This window comes from Ovis canadensis, chromosome 7 (assembly GCF_042477335.2).
Source record: "Ovis canadensis isolate MfBH-ARS-UI-01 breed Bighorn chromosome 7, ARS-UI_OviCan_v2, whole genome shotgun sequence".
Classification (NCBI taxonomy): Eukaryota; Metazoa; Chordata; class Mammalia; order Artiodactyla; family Bovidae; genus Ovis; species Ovis canadensis.
Genome location: NC_091251.1, coordinates 34,181,353 through 34,203,113, shown reverse-complemented (window position 1 = coordinate 34,203,113; position 21,761 = coordinate 34,181,353). Strand labels below are relative to the sequence as shown.

The 21,761-nt window shown below is 49.9% G+C and overlaps 2 protein-coding genes and 1 long non-coding RNA gene across 8 annotated transcripts in view; 1 reads left to right on the top strand and 2 right to left on the bottom strand.

The window, feature by feature from the left end:
• Window positions 1-3,755: 3,755 nt before the first annotated feature.
• On the bottom strand, window positions 3,756-14,604 carry AJUBA (ajuba LIM protein). Its single transcript, XM_069595735.1, has 8 exons — window positions 12,027-14,604; window positions 9,178-9,279; window positions 7,497-7,564; window positions 7,313-7,375; window positions 6,487-6,617; window positions 6,353-6,404; window positions 5,470-5,538; window positions 3,756-5,051 (listed from the first exon to the last, which is right to left on the bottom strand). Exons 1-8 carry the CDS (start codon window positions 13,060-13,062, stop codon window positions 4,926-4,928), a joined length of 1,647 nt encoding a protein of 548 aa, XP_069451836.1. The 5' UTR covers window positions 13,063-14,604; the 3' UTR covers window positions 3,756-4,925.
• On the top strand, window positions 11,673-21,484 carry LOC138443412 (uncharacterized). The gene is made up of 2 exons (XR_011258134.1): window positions 11,673-13,506; window positions 20,582-21,484. It is a non-coding gene; the product is annotated as an uncharacterized lncRNA (long non-coding RNA).
• Window positions 16,882-21,761, bottom strand: part of C7H14orf93 (chromosome 7 C14orf93 homolog) — a 19,277-nt gene continuing 14,397 nt past the window's right edge. For all 6 annotated transcript variants that reach the window (XM_069595737.1, XM_069595738.1, XM_069595736.1 and 3 more), the window contains 4 exons: window positions 18,995-19,056; window positions 18,665-18,768; window positions 17,889-18,001; window positions 16,882-17,620 (listed from right to left, as the gene is read on the bottom strand). In XM_069595737.1, coding sequence (XP_069451838.1) covers window positions 17,201-17,620; window positions 17,889-18,001; window positions 18,665-18,768; window positions 18,995-19,056 — 699 coding nt within the window. In that variant the 3' untranslated portion in view covers window positions 16,882-17,200. The remainder of the gene's footprint in view (window positions 17,621-17,888; window positions 18,002-18,664; window positions 18,769-18,994; window positions 19,057-21,761) is intronic.

The window sequence follows — 21,761 nt, the reverse complement described above, 5'->3', positions numbered from 1 at the left end:
CTCCAAAATCACTGCTGATGTTTACTGCAGCAATTAAATTAAAAGATACTTGCTCCTTGAAAGAAAAGCTTTGACCAACCTAGACAGCATATTAAAAAGCAGAGACATCACTTTGCCAACAAAGGTCCGTCTAGTCAAAGCTGTGATTTTTCCAGTAGTCGTGTATGGATGTAAGAGCTGGACCATAAAGAAGGCGGAGCGCTGAAGAATTGATGCTTTTGAACTGTGGTGTTGGAGAAGACTCTTCAGAGTCCCTCGGACTGCAAGATCAAATCAATCAATTCTAAAGAAAGTCAATCCTGAATATTCATCGGAAGGACTGATGCTGATGCTGAAGCTGAAGCTCCAATACTTCGGACACCTGATGTGAAAAGCTGACTCATTAGAAAAGACCCTCATGCTGGGAAAGATTGAATGAAGAAAGAGAAGGGGACGACAGAGGATGAGATAGTTGGATGGCATCACTTGCCCGATGGACATGAGTTTGAGCAAGCTCTGAGAGTTGGGGATGGACAGGGAAGCCTAGCGTGCTATTGACCATGGGGTCACAAAGAGTTGGACATGATTGAGTGATTGAACTGAACTGAACTGAACCTATGCATCCCAGGAACAGTCTGCTCAGATTTCCCAGGTCAAACCTTAGGACCTCCTTCCCAACCAGGGCCAAGTGTGGATACCAAGGGCCCTACACAAGCAGTTGGCACAGCAGAGGCTCAGTCTTAGGTCTTCCTTGCTGCAAGGGAGGAGGAGATGGAGAGAAATGAGATTGGTTATACTCTTGTCCTTCTTGTAGTGTCTCGCCTTTAGGCTTCTGAAGGCCCCTAGGTCAGCTCTGGGGTATGGGTCCTTCTAAAAAAGAAAAACACAAAATAAAAATGCTTTAACTCATTACTTTTTCCCAATTCTTTTCTCTCAGTCCTGTAAGTCTCCTTCCCCTCTTTTTGTTCTCTTCCATATAGGTGCAGTCTCAGGAACCTCATCCAGCTAGCTTTCTGTACCCAGAAACAGATTAGGTCCATCTTGACTGAGGACATAATCAAGAGATAAACGGAGCCTTACCATTTCCGTGGCCTTGAGCGCTCCAGGTGGAAGGGGGAAGCAGCCAAGTCTCTAAGGAGTCAGGGAGAGAACCTCCCCCAAGCTGCCTTATTCACAAACCACATTTGGGCCTGCAGCAAATAGGCTTGGCCAGCCAGAGCACGTAGCTCAAGCATGCTGTGAAAGCCTGACCCCTGTCCATGACTCCCCTCTAAAGAGACACAAAATGGACTCATAATTCTTCCTTTTCTCCTCTCCGCATCTCAGGCCTAGTGGCTGCTGATGAAAATCAGGTGGTGGATTGGCCAAACAAGGTCCACCTGTTGCTGTGTTCTTGGCGGCATCCCATGAACCTTTCAGCACCAAAAGGAAATAGCAAACAGAACTACCAAAGATGAGCCGTCTCCCCGTGAACAGGAAGAAGGGAAGCTCTTGACACGTGGGCTATGCTTGGAGCTTGCCAGTGATGCCATGGGGCGGCTGGAGCTGCTCTTATGCCACGGTCTGCCTTCCCTGGGCCCGTCTTCCTCAGACCTTACCACTTGTTTTTCCTCAGAAAGGAGGGAGAAAGTGGCCCCTGTGGCAAAGACAGAATCTTGGGGACCCCCACAAACAGGACTAGGACAGATAAGCACAGACCTGGAAAGGAATCAGCCAGTCAGTGATGGAGGTCAAGATTCCCAAGAGTAAATGAACTGAAGGAGTTCAAACCTGGTGCTCTGTGACAACCTAGAGGGGTGGGATAGAGTGAGAGGTGGGAGGGAGGTTCAACGAGGGGGCGTATGTATTACACCTATGGCTGATTCATATTGATGTATGGCAGAAACCAACACAATATTGTAAAGCAATTATCCCCCAATTTAAAAAGAAAAAAAAAAACTGAAGGGATGGAGGAAAGGCTACACATGCTTGTCTGGATTTCCCAGGCCCGGAGTCGCCTGATGAGAAATTTTCCGGGTCACAGAATCTTTGTATTCACTTATTTTATAACAATAGTTCAGAAGAAGCAATCCCAGCTGTGCTGAGCTGTGTGCTTAGTAGCTTAGTTGTGTCTGACTCTTTGCGACCCCATGGACCGTAGCCTGCCAGGTTCCTCTGTCCATGGAATTCTCCAGGCAATACTGGAGAGAGTTGCCATGCCCTCCTCCAGGGGATCCTCTCAACCCAGGGATCAAACCTAGGTCTCGACCCACATTACAGGTGGATTCTTTACCATCTGAGCCACCATGGAAGCCCAATCCAAGCTGTAGAACAAGTAATTTCAGAACATTTATCCCACCAAAAACAAAGTGCATTTCCTCTCTTTTTGGCACTCTGGTGTGAATCTCTTCCACTCGCTCAGAGGCGTCTGTTATGCTATTCCCAGGTTGGCTGGCAAAGTCTTTAGAATCATCCCTAAATGTGAGTTATTTCCAATGTGAAGCTAAGTGGCATAGAATGAAGACTAAGGATTAAAGGTTATCAGATTAATTTGCCTAAAACCAATTTGCCTAGAGTCTCAAATATTTATCAAATCTGCAGCATTTCAAAAGAATTTAGCAGGTTCACTCTCACTTTTTTATGACTTATAAAATATCTTTTATGTATATTTATTAAACTTTAATTTTTACAAAATTGATATATCTTTGAAACCCTTCACTGAATAATTGTGAAAGTTGATCATATATATTGCCACAAAAAAAAACGCATTTGAAAAAGGAAACTTGCACAGTCAACAATATTGGACCAAACTAAAGAATAAAACTTATTAATAAAAAATATTTAATACCAGTCATTGATAACAAAAGTTTCTCTCTCTCTACAAATGCCAACTGGTATAAATTTTTAAACTATGGAACAAAACAATATACTATATTATTATTTTGATTGCATGTAGTTTTAAAAATCAATCTGACAAGAAATGTATGCTTTAAAAAAAAGTAAGTAAATACCATATAATTTGCCCAAGTGCAACCAGCGATATTTAACTTGTTACCACAGGAACCAAATGTGGAAACCCGAGTTAGTACAGGATTTTGTATTTAGTCTGGTAAACATATTTGTTTTACGTGTCGTAAAACACTTTGTACTGTTGCAATTAGCCCTCTGCCTTCTTGTTCTGGGTAGGTCAGAAATCACAGCGGTCAGCAGGTTTTTCATCTTATTTATCAACCTCTCGAGAGTGCTTGATTCCACCACTATTAATTGTCATTAGTTTCACATGCTGTTCTAAAGAACTCCCTTCCATATGCAATTGGGGCTATTTTAATAGGAAATTGAGAAATATCTGATATTTCCCCTTACTTTGTCATAGTCCAGAGCAACCAACTGTCATTTGACCAGTAAAGCAACGCAGCATGTGCAGCGGTTAGACACACAGACTCTAGAGTCAGTGAATACACTGAATGTGAATGCTGGCCCCCTAACTTACAAACTGCTAGTACTGGGGAAAGTCACCTAAGCTTATGAAGACTCAGGATGCAAGTATAAATTGCAAAGAAAACCAGCATCTTTCTTCACCTTTTCACTTTCTATTGCTGTAGTCTATACAACCTTTGTTAGTCAACTGAATAGGCCACATACTTGTTTGTTAAGAATATATTGATTGGCTTTCTAATAGAACAAATGTAGTAGACAGACCTAGGCATCAAACTCATATTGAGTTGTTGTACTTTTCAAGGCATATAATTTGGAAAAGAATATTGGATTAAGAAACACAAAAAATGATACACGAAATGTTTATATCAATTATATTTATTGCTGGAAACTTTATAGTTTAAAAAAAAAATGTTTGGGATGTCCCTGGTGGTCCAGTGGTTAAGACTCTGAGCTTCCAATGCAGGGGGCATGGGTCTGATCCCTCATGGGGAAACTAATTCCACATGCCACATGGTGTGGTCAAAAAAATAAAAAAAAAAAATTTGTTTAATGTTTGAAAATAGGTTAACACAGAGAAAAGATATTATCCACAAAGGTAAGAAGCAATCCAATCATTTACAAAGTGCTGCAAATCTGATAAAATTTATGTTGCTGATAACTCAAGAGTACTCTTAGATGAAAAGATACAAATCTGAAATACTCAAGAACAGAACAACTAAATGGCTATAAAAATACCCAAAAGAGAACTCAGTTTTTGGCAACCTGGTCATTAAGAGAAGTGAACTTTAAGTAAACCTTCAGTGAGTTGATTTTAAGAGGTCTAGCCAAACATTAGAACCAAGAGTTTTGCCTCTCTGGCTCCCAGAACCTCAGAGTTTGGGAGCTGCAGTGGATAATCCTGGTTCCCTCTAAGAGGCAGCAGGTCCAGAGAGCTGAGCTACTTCTAATGAACCAAGTGTAACAGTCACTAAGAAGAGAGTGTGTGTGCGCACACAAATGTACTAGACATACAGACCAGAATCAGACCTTTAGAAAGTATTGGAACCCACCTGTATGTGCCTGTCACATGCTATAGCACAGTCTGTACACATGGAACGAAGGCCAGTCACCCCTACCATGGCAACTAGAGGGCTCCTCCTCCACATCCATTTGGGAATGTCTTTTTTTCTAAGGAAAAAAAATATGTTTGGCTGTGCCAGGTCTTAACTGCGGCACACGTGATCTTTGATCATCACTGTGGCACATGGCATCTTTAGTTGCAGCACACAGGATCTTCAGCTGTGGCATGTGGGATCTAGTTCCCTGACCAGGGCTCGAACCCAGGCCCCCTGCGAGTCTTAGCCACTGGACCACTAGGGAAGTCCCCCATTTGGAATGTCTTAATCTTTGGGTCTCTGGCCATTGGGGCCCTCCCTAGGGGACTCTCCTGCCAGGCCTGCAGTGCCTTTCTTGCCTTGGCTGGCCTCAGAGTGGCCCACTGGCCAGAGGAATTTGTCAGTGGTGGTGTTGGCAGCAGTAGTGACTACATCTCAGATATAATTGGCAGGGGGCTGCCGGGCACTGAGCCTCTGCATGTGACAGCCGTGGCAGAGCAAGTGCCCATCTAGAGGGAAGCAGCAGCAGCCTTCCTCATCACTCAGCTGCATCCGGCAGTCCTAGGAAAGAAAGACACCTAGTTCAACTCAGCCCAGGCACCCTGGACATCTGGGGAGTCTGCCTTGTGCAGCACTGAACTCCTAGTGACTGGAAGAAAGCGGGTGGGGTTGGAGGGGATGAACACCCAGAGAAAACTGGGGAAATACCTCAACTGGACACCAGGTGTCGCTGCTACAGCAGAAATAATGAGACAGAATCCCATTTCCAGCTGTTAGCAGGAGTACCTAGGTTTAGGAGTCTTGACTCTGGTGATGCCTGATTTAGAAAGGACTAAAGGACCAGGCCCAGAGCGAGTGGCTGAAGGGCGAGAAAGAGACTGGAGATGGGCCTATACCTCTCCTACAGACAACAGCAGTTTTCAGACTTCACTCCCCCAGCCCCATTCCAGCTCTGGGTGCCCTGGCCCCCAACACTGACCTCGCAGTGGTAGCATTCAAAGTGATAATCTCGGTCCATGGATATCACCCTCACGATGTCCTCACAGCCCTGAAATAATGCACACCCCCGTGGGCATGAAAGCAGCTTGACAAGCCGAGCTTCGCCCTCCCCACCTGGCTCCCTCCAAACAAAAGATCACACAGAGGCCTCCAGACCCTCTCTGCCTCCATCTGTAGCTTTTTTCTCTTTTGGCTGCACTACTGGGCACGTTGTACTTCTCCAGCCGGGATCTACTGCACCTGAGCCCCTTGCAGTGGAAGCTCAGATTCCACTGGACCACCAAGGACATCATTGTTCTGCAGCTTTGAGATGGCCTTTGCAAAGTTTCCTACGGGAACTTTGCCCTTCCCCATCCTTGGCACCACCTCCAGAAGGGCAGTGTCCCCTCTTGAAGCCTCCCCTCTGTCTGGAGGCTCAGGCCTTACAGAAAGGAAAGGGGCACGCAGCATAAGTAAGCTAAGCCGGGGACGAGGAGACCCTGCAGGGTCTGGGTCCTCACAGGCTTTTGGCATTTTTCCCGTGGCACACACAGTGTAAATCATGTCTGACCCCTTCCTAGCAGCCCTGAGGATTCTTCCCACCTTTTCCCGGCCCCTACATCTGGCGACCTTGACTTCAGAGAAAGTCTCCTTCTCTGGACTGGGAGAAAAGAGATGAAGCCTGGGCCCAGCGAGGCTGTTGGATAAGTCCAGGCCCGGATGTTGGGGTCAGGGTGATGACCCAGAGAGCAAAGTCACACGGGAATCTTTGAGGAGTGCATTCCTCAGCACCACCGCCTCCCATGGGAGGCCAGGCAGCCGGTCCCCAGTCCCTTCCCAGAGGCGGCAGCAGGCCGCCTGCAGGAGAACCCAGACACACTGACCTCTGAGGGGAGGATGGGTTGGCCACAGGCTGCACACTTAGGAGCGTAGCTTCTGTAAGGGAGAGGACAGAGGTGAGCCAAGGTGGGGGCTCCCCGAGCCAGGTTCCACACAGCACCCCGCAGGCCGGACTCACTTGTGGTAGTCGGTGACACAGTACACCTGGTTGGAGAAGTCCACGGTAAAGGGAATGCCGTCCAGGCATTTGTTGCAAACGATGCATCGGAAGCAGCCGGGGTGGTAGGACTTTCCCATCGCCTGGAGGATCTGGTTCATGGGGTGGGTGGAGAATCAGTCTCTGCTCTTCAGCTACTGATGAGGCTCCCTGCTGCTCCCCCTAATCTCATCCAAGCCCCTGCTCTCCTCCCTCCACTGTGGAACCCAGGAGGACCAAGCAGTATTAAAAATAGATGCAGAAACCCTGAAAAACGTCTTCGGGAGCATCCAGGCCAGTGTTTCTCAGCCTTGGCTGCATATCAGGATCAGGCAGGGAGGTTTTTAAGCCCATCTCTGCCTGGGTCCCACCCAGAAGTATTCACCACAGTCTCTGGAGGTGACCCAGCCCTGGTATTTTTTTCTCTTCCCCGGTGATCTACTAGGCTGCCAGGGTGGGGAACCACCAGGCAAACCAACTCCTCCTTACAGAAAAGAAAACTGAGCTTCAACTGATCTCAGCCAGTAGCAGAAAGGGGATTAAGACTTAGGACCCCACACTCCAGGCTCAGGCGGAGGGCGGGGCTGTGCCTGCAGAGTTAGGGAGGGGCTAGATGGCAGGCTGAGTAGTCCAGACTTGATCCCACAAGCAAAGAGAAGCCACTATAAACAGTTGTTTGGGCAAAGAATGGGATGCAAGTGATTGCTGATGGGTTTCTCCCCTCACTTTTTCTCAGGATCCATTTAGTTCCTGATTCCGCCCCTCAGCCCAGCAGCCTCACAGTCTCAGCTGAAGACACTTTGCTTACCTTCTCCAAAATCAAGTGACCACAGACACAGCATTTCTCAGCTGCCTCCTGAAACCCTGAAAACTGGGAAGAGAAGACCAAGGGAGGGCATTACAGGCTGAGAACAACCTGAGGAGTGGGACCCCAGCCGGCCACAGAGCAAGGCGTGGGAACGAATTCCAGACCCAGGGGACCTCTCACTCACCAGATAGTCTTCCTCACAGTACACAGAGCCATTGACGCTGTAGAAAGCCTTGCAGCGCAAAGTTCGCCCTAGAAGCAGCAGAGAAGACGCTGGAGTCTCTCTGGGGTCCAGGCACAGGGCATCCCCGAGGCGGGGTCACTGCTCTCTGAAGCTTCGCGGTTCACTTAAACCTGGACTTCAGTGCTTGTCCTCCTAACCGCTGTCTGCCCCACGCCCCCATCTGATGCAATTCCCATTTGCTCTGGTCTCATTCCTGCCAACTCCCTACTCCTGTGCTGCTACTTCTCCAGCTCCCGCCTCCTCACCAGCTTCCTGTGCCCCTGCTTTCCATGAGTGCCTTCTTCCCCAGGGTCTGGGCTTCCTCGGGGAGCCACCTGGCAGAGCAAAGCCCACCACAGGTTGGGGACGAGGTTCAGGGGCTCGAACAAGATGCCATGCGATACATTCAAGCGCAGTCACGCTGTCATGGACTCTGCCCTCTGGGACCTTGCAACCCAGAAGCCTCCACACAGCTCTTCTCTGAGCCCTCCCTGTCTCCCAGGGATAAGCTCCATGGAGGTCAGGACACACTGGGACTACCACTGGGGACAAAGTGCTTTGTTTGGGAGCAAAGTTGGTCCCCTTTCCTGCCACACTGGACTGTTTCCCTAATTTTAGAGGGGCCCAGAGTCTCTGGGGTCACAGCAGCCCAGGATCTTCTGCAAGCAGACGAGGCAGGACGATTCCCCGTGAAGCCAGCACCCAGGAACTGCTCCGGGGTGTCTAAATTATCAGGGATCAGGAGGAATGAGACGAGGGCGGAGAATGGGCAAGTTGCCCGTATCTGCCCTCCTCTCACCAGAATCTCCACTTCCAGCTCTCCCCAGTGGTTCAGAAAAGTTGATTTAGAAACTTGTGAGACACAAGGGAGTAGAAGGAGGGAAACAGACATTCCCAGAAGAGGCTCTATAAACAGAAGGACAAACAGACAGATGAACCTAAAGGGAGCCAGGCAGAGGCTGGGAGTGGCGCGGAAAGAAACGCTGAGGGCTGGAGTCAGACAGGCATAGATAGGAGATTAAAAGGTTCAGCAAAGGAACCAGAGTGGGTAAGGGCGGGGGTTGGGGGGTGGTAATGAGGGAGGTGAGGGAAGGGCTGGGGAGTTGAAGCCACTGGGAGCACCCCCCTCCAGGCGGGCCTCCTGAGCTAACAGCAGCGGGCATTCCTGGAGCGTGATGTCATCAGCTTGGCATGGCCTGGTGGCCTGCACTCCAGCGAGGTGGCTGAACTCTGACCAGCCAAGAGAAACCCCCCCCTTCTGCCCCCCACAGCTCCCCACTCCCCCAGCCCACCCCACCCTTCCCACATTCCAGTCTTTCACTGTCGCCCCAGGCAACTCGGCTGCCCAAGACCAAGCCCCACCAAGGCGAGGCCAGAGGGCTGGGAGGGAGTCCAGCTTGGGCAAGCAGGAAGGCAGAAGAAAGGAGAAACAGAGCAAAGGAAACAGGCCGAAGAGACGGAGGGCTGATTCTGGCTAGAAAGCTGACCCAGGTAGCGCACAGAGTAGGGGAGCAGGAAAGAAGGCCAAGGCGAGACCAGCAATGCAGAGGCACAAGCTCCGCTTTCCCGGGGCACTCATGCGTGTGTCCGTGCTCAAGGCCTCGGGCCCCGTCCAGAAGGTCTCTCTGGGGACTGCACTCACCACAGGAGCAGCAGACAAAGCACTGGGTGTGATAGAGGCTGTCCAAAGCCTGACAGGCGTTGCTCTGCCCATAGATGCCTTTGTTGCACTTGATACACGTGCCTGAGAGGAGAGAACAGCTTGTCAGCATCACATCCCACTCCCCCAGCTCAAACCCAGGCAGTCGCCATCTTTCCTGATGGCAGAAGACCACCAGCCACAACCTCCATTTGATGGGCTCCATTCTGGGAAGAACGAGTAAATGGGATGCAGCCAGGGCTTGGCTGGACAGACTTACTCTTGTTGACTGATTAATCAACAGACATTATCTGAACATCCATTTAGCGCCAAGCAAAAACACTGTGCCCAACACTGTGGAAAACTGGAGAAAGTCAAAGGTCCCCAGCTTTCAGATGCTGGTTTCTGTTGGGGAGAAAAAGCTAAAAAGGCAAGGTCTGATCCCTGGGGCACTATGTGGGCAGAGATGCAAGTTCATAAGGCCCCAGCAGCAGCCTGGAAAAAATGTCCTAGTGAAAGGAGGCCAGGCCCAGAAAGCCTCTCCAGGACCTCAGTTTCCCCATCTGTAAAATGAACTGCTGTTCAGTTACAGAAAGAGCTCTGCTCCATACCCCTAAGCCTCCAAAGATGGTGAGAAGGATGTGGCTCAGCAGAGGGCCCTGTGCAGACGGTACCATGTGAGTGTGACTCCTCTGGGTACGTGGCTACTTAGAATGCAGGGTGTGTTCCAAGGAATGAGGGTTGCAGAGGAAGGGGGTGGGGAGGGTAGCAGAACCCCTAATATCTCCCTGTCATCTTCTATAATAGAAGAAACAAAGCTGAACTGCTCTTCCCCAACATCTCCCCTAAGATACATAACACCAGGCTCTGGCACCCGCCTTTCCTGGGTGTGTTCTTCCCTCCTTCCACTCCCCAATTCCAGGCCCATGAGTGAGGGCCAGGGCTTGTCTTTGGGGAGCAGATCCCAACCGGCCCGCCTCACCCCTCACCCTGCCCCACCTCTCCCCCTCGGCACACTGCCACACTCCTTGCCTGTTGGGGCCCATCCCAGTCTTTGCCCAGGGGCTTGGGAGCCCGTGCAGCAGCTGCAGCAACTGATGGGCCCAGGCCTGCCCTGCTCCCACCCACCCTCTGGCAGCTGGGCAAGGCTGGAGCCAAGGAAGAGGGCCCCTACTAGGTGCAGGAGTGGGAGGGTAGAGTTAGGTTGGGGGTTCTGTCAAGAGGAGGCAACCAGACCACTAGGGAGGCCCTTCCCTACCCACCCTGCGCAGGGAGGGGAGCTCTGCCCCAAGAGCATTGTGCCAGGGGGCCCTATTAGAGCCACTTTTGGGGGAAGCCTTCGGACATTATGGGAAGAGAGCCAACTGCTCAGGCACGTCCCCCTCACCACCTCTAACCTAGCACATCCACCTCTAAGTTCTTCCTGCCATTTTTAGAGCACTCTCTCCCAGCAACTTTTCTCCTTTTGCTTTGGATGGCTTAGCTGAGGAGACTTCTGTCCACCCATCAGCGGGTCTCCTGGCCTCAAAAGGAAACTGCTAAAAGGCTCCCTTAACTAAAGGGTTATCTGCTCTGGGGGCAAATAGGGAATGATTAGAGTTGAACTAAGCAGGGCCCTTTCGGCCTTTAGCCCCTGCTACTTCTGAACCTCCTCCCAGTCTTCCTTCCCTGGCTGGGGTCCTCTCCCTATTTACATTTCTAGCCAGAGTTCTAGAGCTTGGGATCTACCTCAGGAACATGGATGGTGAGAAAGGTGAGAAGACGCTGGGAACACTGAACAGGCTCACAGACCTAGGTGTGAGCCCTCCACTTCTTTCTGTACTTCCTATCGAAACCAGATCAGCATTTTTTAATACAGTGGTGTCTGTGGGTCTTGGCTAAAAGATCATTCAAGACCGCAATACCCTCCCGCAGCTGAGACGTACAATAGTTAATATTTCTTGAAGTTAACTGCTTTGGAAGAGAGGCAGCAACCAGGTTTCTTTAGCGACAGAAAAGTAAGGATTCTGAGCAGGTTATGACCAAAACTCATGGCTAGGTTATTTCTGGCAGTTACACACGGTCGTCATCCATCCAGGGCCATCCAGGGGTGATGCCGTCCCGGGTGGTCAAGGCTTCTGCCCTGACTTCCGGAGGATGGGAAAAATAGAAGCTGACTCCACTGGGTCTGGACTTAAATGCCCACGCACGCACGGAGCCAGCAGGACTGGGGCCAGCCAGCAGCAGGGTCCCTGCTTTCCGTCCAGGGTTTTCTTCCTCCCCCCAGGCTCCATTTCCCGGACAGCGGCCACAGCTCCGCGCGTGTTAGGAAGCAGCTCCCCCACCCCCTACACCCCACCTCCGCCCAGCGTAGCGCGACCGGCCCCGCCCGCAGGCACCTGGAGCGCCCGGGCAGGAGCCGGCACGCACGCTGCCCGCCCGCCCCGCCCCCCCACCCTCGCATTCCCCGAATTCCTGCGGGCGGAGCCAGGGCCCGGGTGGGGGCGCGGCGCGCAGGAGCCTGCAGGGGCACGGCCGTCGAGGGGGGGGGCATGAAGGGGGATGCTCTCACCGCCTCATTTGCCCCCCACCCCCCGCAAGGCCTCCTACCGCGAAAACACCCAGGCTCTAAAGCCTGAGGAACTGGGATTCACGAGATCATCGGGGCGGAGGTGGGGAGGGGGAAGCGGTGAATTTAACAGGAATAAGATGCCCATGGTCCATTTGAAACCCACTGGGTATGGGAAATTCCTCTTGCTTCTTTCCTAGCCCCGCGTCTCTGCCTCCGACTTCCCAGCGTCAGCCGTCGGGGCAACGGGCAACCGAATGAGGCGACCGGTCCTTTCCCGACCCTAACCACTTCTCTCACTCACCAAAGTAGTCCTCTCTGGACTCCGGCTCCCGTATCCGGGCCCGGGCGGCCTCTGGAACAAACACACCCGGCGGCTCCTCGAGACCCGACGTCTCAAGCCCCGCGGATTCTCCGCGGACGCCGGCTTCTCGCCCACCTGTGCCCACCGTCAGGCGCAGCAACGCTGTTAGTTCATCCTGGTATCGGGCGCCCGCGGCGCAGTCCCCGTAGCCAGTCACCGAGTGTCGTCCGGGTTGCGCCCCTCTTCTCTCCAAGGGCCCTGTCGCTCCCACTCCGGCCCCGGCTAGAGCTCCCGGGCTGCCCAGGGCCGGGGGATACGAGTGGCGACTTTCCTGGCAGCCGAACCCCGAGGGCCGATGAGCGCACAGTCGGTCCAGGGCAGCGTGGAGCTCGGGGTAGGCGGACGGCACCCCTCCAGAGGAATAGCCCGCCGGAACCCCGGGCATGGGTGGGCCAAACAGGCATGGCCCGGCAGGCAGGGGGCTTCCGTGGCGCTGGTCGTAGCCCATGCTGATGCCGCTGGTACGGTTGCTGCAGGGTCGGCTACCTCCGGCTCCACCAGCCCCCGCCCCGTCCAGCAGCAGACTGCCCCGGGGACTGGACGGCTTGCTCGCGTCGCTGGCTGAGCTACTGGCGAAACTGGAGCGGGGGCTTAGGGCTGGGGCCGTGGTCTCCAGCCGAAAGTCGGGGGGCAACGACTGAGGTAGAGGCAAGGCCCGGGAGGGAGGCGGTCCCCCCGGAAAGGAGCCTTCGTAGCGCGGCACCTCAAAGGAGCCGCGCGGGTTCCGCTCAGCTTCCAAGGGGCCTTGCTCCAGGGCTGGCTCCAACGGCTCATCCCCAGGTCCCCCAGCAGCTCCACGGGGCCCTGATTTCCTTGGTCCCCCCAGCCCACTCAGGCGTCCCTTGCCCGGCCCGGGGGTCCCATCAGACCCAGACCGGCTAGATTCACCCTTTCTGCGGCCGAACTTCGCGCTGCCGGAGTCCGAGAGTCTTAACTTCTCCAGCAGGCGACTGGCTTTCTCCCCTAAACGCTCCATGCCCTCGGGTCTGGGGCGTCCAGCCCCCTCCCCGCCCGGCACCCTGCAGCGTCTCGGCTGCCGCTTCTCTTTCCCTGCGGCCGGACTCCGGTTCCCGAGGGGCACAGGATAGGCACAGGGGTTTAGCGGGCGGTCCGGATGCCCGGCGCCAAGAATCCCGCAGCATCCCCCAGCGAGAGGGGTTTCGTCCCCCCGCGCATCAGGGGTTAAGCGGGGCTAGAAGGGCCTACGGCCGCGGCTGTCCCGTCCGCAGGTCTATCTGTTCACGCGTAGACTCGCCCAACAGCCCCCACTCTCCCCAGCCCCCGCCCCCCTCGCTCACACTCAGCACCGACTCAACTTCTCTCCCAAACTTTTGTCTGCCTGGCCGGATCTACTTTCCTGGAGGGCGGAGCGCCGAACGCGAGAGGAACAGGGGTGTCGGCGCAGGAATCCAGTGCACCGGTAAGGGGTGGGGGGGTGCGGGTGCTGGTGCTAAGTGTACCGGAGCTGGAGATCCGCCGGCTGTAGGCGAAAGGAGGGCGGGGGGCAGTTTAGGCAGTTGCTACTACATCACTCAAGAATTAGGACAGGAAAAAGTGGGTGAGGGGAGGGGAACTCTTTGTTCGCAGTTGGAATGCGCGGAGGGGCACGGTGGAATGTCGCGATTCGAGACCGGGCGACGCGAGGCTTGTTCTGCGCAAACACCGTGACTTTGTTCCTAGTGTGGGAACTGTGGGAGAGACGAGCAGGGACTGATACAGAAGTCCTGTCGTGAGATAGAGGGAAGAAAGGCAGATACATAGAGAGGTTCAGAGACGCGAGACGCGTAAGAGCCCAGCAAAGCGAGGAAGCTTATATAGAGAGGTGGTGGAAGACAGGTATGGAGAGGAGAAAACGACCAAAGGGGATCGTGAGTGGTGCGGGGATGGAAGGCTGGATAGACCTAGAAAGTGACAAATTCGTGCAAATCCAGCGAGAATGAGAGAAAAACAGATAAGCTGAGATAAAAAGACAACTCTCTGAACCTAGAGCTCTGTAATGGGTGGGAGGGAGCCTTAGTGTGTGAAAAAGGAGAGGAAACGGCTGGGGACTAATCTCTCCCTTCAGGGTAGGACAGATAGAAGGATAGATAGACACCCCCTGGTGTTGGGAAATGAGATTTTTAGCAAATATAGCAAGTGACTGGGTATAGAAGGCCTGGTTTGAGGGTTAGCAAACACCCTTGGTTGACCCATAGGAGACTGGTGATCAAGAGTAAGTACTAACCTAAGGGGAAGAAGAAAAAAAAAAGTCATTTAGAGGCGATAGCAAGTGAAGATGATCAAGGTGGAAAAGGAAAAGAAGCTGATCTTGGAGGATCAAGAATAAGGAAAAGAGGAAGCCACGGCTGAAGCTGAATGTACCTAATTAAATATCAGCCAACTGATTTTGCCCAGACTAGCACATGGGGCGTGGGGGAGGGGAACGGAGAAAGAAATGACTCCTTTGTATTTAGATAGTAAATTAGTATGAAAATGATATGCAAACAAATCGTGCATATATTTTCATCTCAACATTTTGAACACCTTTTATAATCTTAGTGTAGCCTTAGGGAATGAAGAAAGAAAGGAGGTTAATATCTTTGGGGAAATCAATTTGGCACAAACTATTAGGCTTCTTTGTCCTAGCTGTATTGTCTCCCTGACCTCATCTCTCCTGAAAAGCAGCCTGTTTCCCAGATCAGGCCTACAGCTTTTCTCTGATCCAGAGGAGAGTTTGCTCTCAGACTGGAAGCAGGGAGAAGGAAAGCATTAGTAAGGGAGCTATCAGGTTGCATCTAGAACAGGCTGTGAGCTATGTCTTCAGGATCAACCAGAAGGTTCTCCCTCCTCTCCTATCTCCACATGGGGAAGGAGAAACTGGATTCTTCCTTCCAGTTACTTACATCCTCCAATATTTGTGAATTTCGTTCCTCTGGGATTAGAATGGGAGAGTAAATCTTATGAAAAGTTGACATGCCATTAAAGGAGGCCCATCCAGGAGTTGGTGGTGCAGCAATGGACAGAGTTGGGATCAACAACCTGTGTTTTCAGGGGATAACAGAAAGCAGACACAGATGGGGGAGGGGGTGGTGTGCTGACAGGGTATGCTCCAGTAGTGCTCATTACCTTGGAGTAGACACTCCATAGTCTGAGCTGCAGCTAGGAGCTCCACAGGCCCTGCTGTCCATGCCCTTAATTAAGCTCTATATACACTGGTGATTCCCAAATCCACCTCTCTAGCCCAGATCTTCTTGGACTTAAAAAACTCAGCTGACGACTAGCATCTTCACTTGGTTGTCTCAAAGGCACACAACACTCTAAATTGACCTCACCTTCCCTGCCTCCCAAAACTGGCTCCTCCAGCATTTCCTGAGTGAATGATATCATTTTTTTTAACCACTTAGCTACTTACACCAGAAACCTGAATATCAACCTTATGTCTTCCTCCCTTAACCTCAAACCCAACTGAATCCTATCACCATTTATCAATTCTGCTTCTGAAATATCTTTCAAATCTGTCCTTTCCTCATTGCTACTATATGTATATATGGCCTATATATATGTGTATATGGCCTATATCTCAGGCCACCATCTTTTCTCTCCTGGACCACTGCAAAAGTCTCCCTGCCTAGGCTTTCTCTCCTTCCCATCCATTGTATACACTGAAGTGAAGTGATTCTTCAGAAACACAAACTGATCATCTTATTTCCCTGTTAAAAACTTGTCAACGAGCAAATTCACTGACAGTGGTTAAGACTCCATGCTCTCACTGCTGAGGGCCCAGTTTCCATCCCTGGTCGGGGGAGGTTCAAATCCTGTAATCCCTGTGGCATAGCCAAAAATATATATTTTACAGAGTCTGTCTGCCCATTCAGTCTCTTCTCTCGGCATCATCCCCTCCTGCAGCAGAACTGCACTTTGTCTGTGCTCTCTCTTGCCTCTGGACTTCTGTACGTGCTGGTTTCCCTAGGTTTGGAACACTCTCTCTGCCTCCTCTTCCTTCCTGGTTAACTTCTCCTCGTCTTCCAAGCATCGGTCTAAACACTCCTCTGAGAAGCCTTTCCAGACCAGAGCAAGTTTAGCTACCCCTGTGGTACACAGCCATAGTACACACACATCCCCATCATCACACTTATCATAGTTCATTTCATTGCCTACTTAAATGCCTGGTTTCCTGACTAGATGATAAAACTGCTCAGCATCTAGCCTGTTCAACAGAGTATCCACAGCACCTAGCACAGTACCTGACACCTAGTAAGCAGTCCATATGTTATATGACTGACTGAACAAAGAGAAAGCCATGTTTACGTCTCAGTTTATCCAAAAATGCACACATTCTCTGTGTTTGTGTGTATGTTCTAAATTTGTGCTTATGCATACACAAACACACATACACACACCTTCTTCAAAATACAGTTTGGCTGACAGAACTAAGAAATAGCTAGCAAGCTGCATATACTGCTTGGTCACACGGTGGGAAAGCAGCTGTTGGTGAGACAGGGGAATTCTTTAAACCTTAATTTCCTCATGTGTAAGGCAGGAATAATAAATGCTTCCTTATATAATTGAATAAACAAAAGCTATTACTTCTAGATCCCAACTCCCAAATAGGCGCGGAGCTTGTGCTCTGCTCAGAAGCATCAAGTCCATGACTGAGACTGTCCACCAGGTGGGAGTATTACCCCGGCCTGGCGCTGTGCTGCCTCCACTGCAGAGCAAGACCAGCAATCGGGGGAAGTCGAAGCTACCACCAGGGCCACTTACTTCCCCAGAGCTTTGAGTAAAACTAGCAGAAAAAACAACTCAGAGACCAGGGCACATGTCAAGAAGGCCTGTTTCTTTGACCCATACTCCTCCTTTTCTCATCCTAGGCTCCTCCGAGGCACTGTTTATGCTTAGGAATAAGCATTTTCTGGCTTGCCATTCACAGTTGGGGGTGTTTTTCCCCCATGAAAATAAGTCCTTTTATCCCACCAGAGCTGCTAGCTTCTACTTCCAGTGGAGACTGTGTTAAGAGAGGCGGGTTTGCTTCCTCAGACTGCAGAGGACATCTTGTTATTTTGGGAAGCCCTGTGGCCACCCCATTCAGGGACATGGGGTTTGGCAGATGCCAGAGTTATTCTTGCTTTTAGATCTCACTCATCCTTTTCCACCTTGATTTCAATGAATGAGTTCAAGTCAGGACAGCAGGTTTTGTGGGCTTGGTCAAAAGATGGGGAGACAGGGCCATTCTCATCACCTCCCTCATCCTCCTCTTCTTGGAAATTAGGATTATAAAGTTCCGGTGGAAGAAGCTGGGCCTCAGCAGAAGGCAAACGGTCTGAGGGAGGCCCATATACACGGTTGGCTTTGGTGCCATGCTTAGAGTTGGCATCCAGGTGGTAGCAGAGCTGCGTGAGGCGCTGGGCCCGGAAACGGGGAGGCCGGGCCACCCAGACACCTGGCTCATTAAGACTGTCCTCTTCATCTGACATCAGCTCCTCTGTCACATCCTTCCATAGACGTTGGTCCTCAGGGCCAAAATGCCTCATGATGCTGGATCGGTTGGCAAAAAGCTAAGGTAGGAGCCCAGGACAGAGATTAGGAAGAGCAACAAACCACACATTAGGTTTGGGGAAAGGGTTTGGGTAGGAGGAAAGCTGTGAAAAATCTGTGCCTGAGAGAACTAAGTTCCCAAGAGAACCCAAATCAGATCTTAGAGAATTGGCTCCTGTCTTCCTTCTCCTCCACTCAATCCTGTTCTCAGAGGCCACACCCTCCCACTGTGGCTTATTAGGGTTTAGAGTTTAGCATCTTTTCTGAAAGGAAAGCCTAGAAACCTACCCGGTATCTGCGACTTCGAAGTTTCTTCTCCTCTTTCTCCTTCAGGCCTTTAAAGGGGTTTAAGGAGTTGCGATACTCACGCCTCTTAGTAAGGAAGTAGGCTACACAGGCTCCTGGTGGGGAGGGAGAAGGGAGGCAGCAGAAAGCAGGGGTCCTCAGCCCCTTTTATTTTTGCTGTAACACTACCAGGTGGAAGAGGGGAGAACCACTTTTACACAATGGGCTTTCTGGGCATATCCATCAGCATCTATTCCTTCCTCTCTGGTGTAGCTCTCTCTGGCCCTCTGCATCTCTAACAGGAACTCCTCTCACCGTAAAAGGACAACTCTGAGGCTCCTGCAACTCCCCTTCCCCAACCGCAGTCAGACCTACCCCATTCTACTCGGCTGACGGCAGATCCCAAGTACTTTTTCAGCAGACGCTTTCTTAATGCTACAGACAGATAACAGAAGGGCACGAGAAGTAGGAAACCCAGGACGTGATATGTAGGGACAAAAGGGGAGGCCTGATTCTAACCTCCTTTTCATAATACCCAAGACTCGGGCTCTGTAGAAGCATCATGCATGATGGTGTTCTGGCCCCTTCCTTCTCCCATTTTCATTTCAGACTGAGTAGGGGAATAAAAAGACAATCCTAGGTGAAAAAATAGCCAAAACCAATTTTTTAAGTCCACTATTTTCAAAACCACCTAAATCATCTCCATAGGCCTCTTCTCCTCTGGTCAGGAACAGGGGATGAAGAAAGGCTGGGGTGCAAGTTAACTCGGTCTTTCTCACCTTTCAGCTCCTTGTCAGTATAATTGTGGGGACTTGTTACCAGTTCTTGCTTGAGCTTTTCCAGAAGGAACTTCACTACGGAAATATTCCAAGAGGACTTGATGCTGCCACAAGAGAAGAAAGTAAATAAGACAGTCAGCATTTTAAAAGCTAGACAGAGATTCCTTCATTAATCAGCTTTGTGGGAAAGTCCCCCATGGCCTAAGACATGACACAAAGGGCGATGGTGAGGTGGAAGCCCTAGCCTAACCATTATATTGGAGCAGCCCCCCTCTGCTTCCCTCTCCTTGGCAAAGTTCCTTATGATCTTTTCCCTCAAGAGGATCATACCTTTCAGACCCATTGAATCTCTTGTCATTGGTGATGTGGTTATGCACATTATGGACCAATTTCTAGGGGAAACAAACAAAACACAATCAAGCCAGGAACAAATATGGTGAAACCCTTCTCTGGTCCCTATGGGATTTTCTGCATGAATCTTGCCCATAGCCTAGGTACCATTTTCTGTTGATGCCCTTTTTTAGCCAGAGAGCCTACCCACATTAGTGTCTCTAATGGACACCCCCTCCCCACTTTTTTCCTTTTCATTTAATTTATGTGGAGCCTTCAGAATTATTCTGGGTCTTACTCTTGCTCTCAGGGAATATGATCACTAGAATACAGGTTTTCAAACATTTCCACAAACATACTTCTAATAGCAAGGAGAGAGCAAATATACAACAGGGCTACTTCAAATAGACATTTCTTGAAGCCCCTTTAGTCAGTCAGTAGCTCAGTCATGTCTGATTCTTTGTAACCCCATGGACTGCAGCCTGCCAGACTCCTCTGTCTGTGGAATTCTCCAGGCAAGAATACTGAAGTGGTTTGCCATTTTGTATTTCTCTTAACATGAAAATGTCTTCCAAAATCTTCTAGTAAAATTGGTGACCCAGGAAAATGTCCCAGGTATATGTCTTTGCACATTACAACAAATCCCAGGGGTCCTCATATCATGGTCCAAAAAACACAAACCTGAAATAACAGAAATGTGAAATGAAAGGGAACTTGGAGACACTGTCACCCAACCATCCGTTTATATCATTAAACAGGCTATCTTTCAGCTTTGCTTATATACCTTTCATGATGGGTTCTCACTAGTTTTTGACTCAGCTACTATGAGCATCTCTAATTGTTAAAAAAAAAAAAAATTGATACTCCAAAATCTGACCCCAGTTTTGCCCTAATAGCACCTCAAGTATTTGAGGACAGCTTCCATGCTCTCCCGAGGTCTCCTCTTATCTGGTCTAAACACCGAGTCCTTCAACCAGTCCTCATGACATAGTTGCCAGACAGACTCCTCATGAAACTGTGACGCTCTGGTTTGCCAGTGTTCCTCTTACAACATGGCACCTGGAACTGAATCAAACTCATCCACTGAGGTCTGGCCAAAGGGAGCATTACTTCCCCGAGGAGAACTCTATACTTCTAGGAATGAAACCCAAGATGCTGTTACCTTTCTTAGCAACCCCATCGCTACTCAGTGCCACAGGGTCCATTCATAGTGAGCCTGTAGTCAGCTCAAGTCCATTTTTCACACAGATACTATTTCCACCCTTCTGCAACTGTTTTTTTTTTTTCTGTACTCTAATGCAGGATTTTACATTTCCTCCTATTAAATTTAGTTTTGCTGTTTCTGATTATATTTTCATCCCAAGGTCCTTTAGTCAATGGAAATTACCCAGTCCCAAACTGATGGGATGCTGATCTCAGGATTTCAGCTTTGTATTCAGAAATGCCCAATTTCACCTCTTACTCCTATGGCTGACTCACCATATCAACTTAGGAAATTACTGTTAACTCTTTATGACTAGGTTCTCCACTCTATTAAAAAAAGAGTTGTACTAGCTTTATATCTGATATAGTTATTTTACCTTTTAGAAGTCCAGACTTGAGAAATCACAAGGGAATGGTTGAATGCTTCAGAAAGAATTTGAAAGAGTTGCAAAAAAAGAAAAAAGATGGGGGAGGAGTTGCATAGCTTTCCAATTCAATTGACTTGGAAGAGATCAGCTGATAAAAATCAAACCAAGCTTGAAGTGAAAAGGGAAAATACTCTAGCCAATAATAAGTGTTAAGACTAAAGGATGCTGGCTCACCTGCCTCCTGAGCAAGCTAAAAATAATTTCTCCAATGGGTGGCTGGATCTGCAGCAGTCCAAGGAATTAAGGTTCTGATTTGGGCCTTTTGGATCCCTGGCAGAGCAGCAACCCCCAGCAGCCTCAACAGATTGGAGAAATGCCTCTCGGATTCCTTTCCAGAGCTAAAGGTTGGGACAGTGAAGATCGGCAACCATCCCTCTCCCTCTGAACCCACAGACTCACACAAGAACATTTTATATCTTTCTCTGTGATGGGCAGCAAGACTCCCTGACTGCTCCACTTGCCCCTCTTCTCATCGTACAACACCGAGCATGATGGCTGAGCATGCTTCCCAGAAGGCACTGTGCCAAGCTCTCCAAAGGGCAGGAAGAAGCCCGGCCTCACCACTAGACCTCTCACTATAGGCAGTAGGCACAAGAGGAACAGAACTGACCAAAAAAAATCCTGATTTTATGCAAATTGTAATTATCACACATATATTCTGATTTAAACACTAAGAATTTGGGGGAATTCTCTTGAAAGGTACTTCTAGGTATAAGCCTCTATTTCTGCCACTGGCAACAACAGTGTCCTGTTGGATTAGAAATCCATGACAGAGAAACTAAACCTATTCCCCATTCTTGATAAGTGACATGTCATTAAATGTAACCAAAATCTGAAATAAAGGTTAGAAATCAGTTGATACTGATTATGAATGGTGTCTTCTGGAAGGGGGAAAAAAAGAATCTATCAACGTAAAAACAAAGAGTAAGAGTAAGATCTCTTAGAAAAAAGGAGAAAGAAGTAATATAAATAAAGGAAGTATAAATGGTAGTCAGCCACTTTCAATCTTTACTAAGGCTGTAACAGGAGAAATGGGTTCTATACTCTGATGAGATTTCACTGGATGTCAGTGGTGACCATCACCCTTGACCAGAACTCTCAGTTTCCCTCATAAGCTATTACCCAGAGACTGGAGA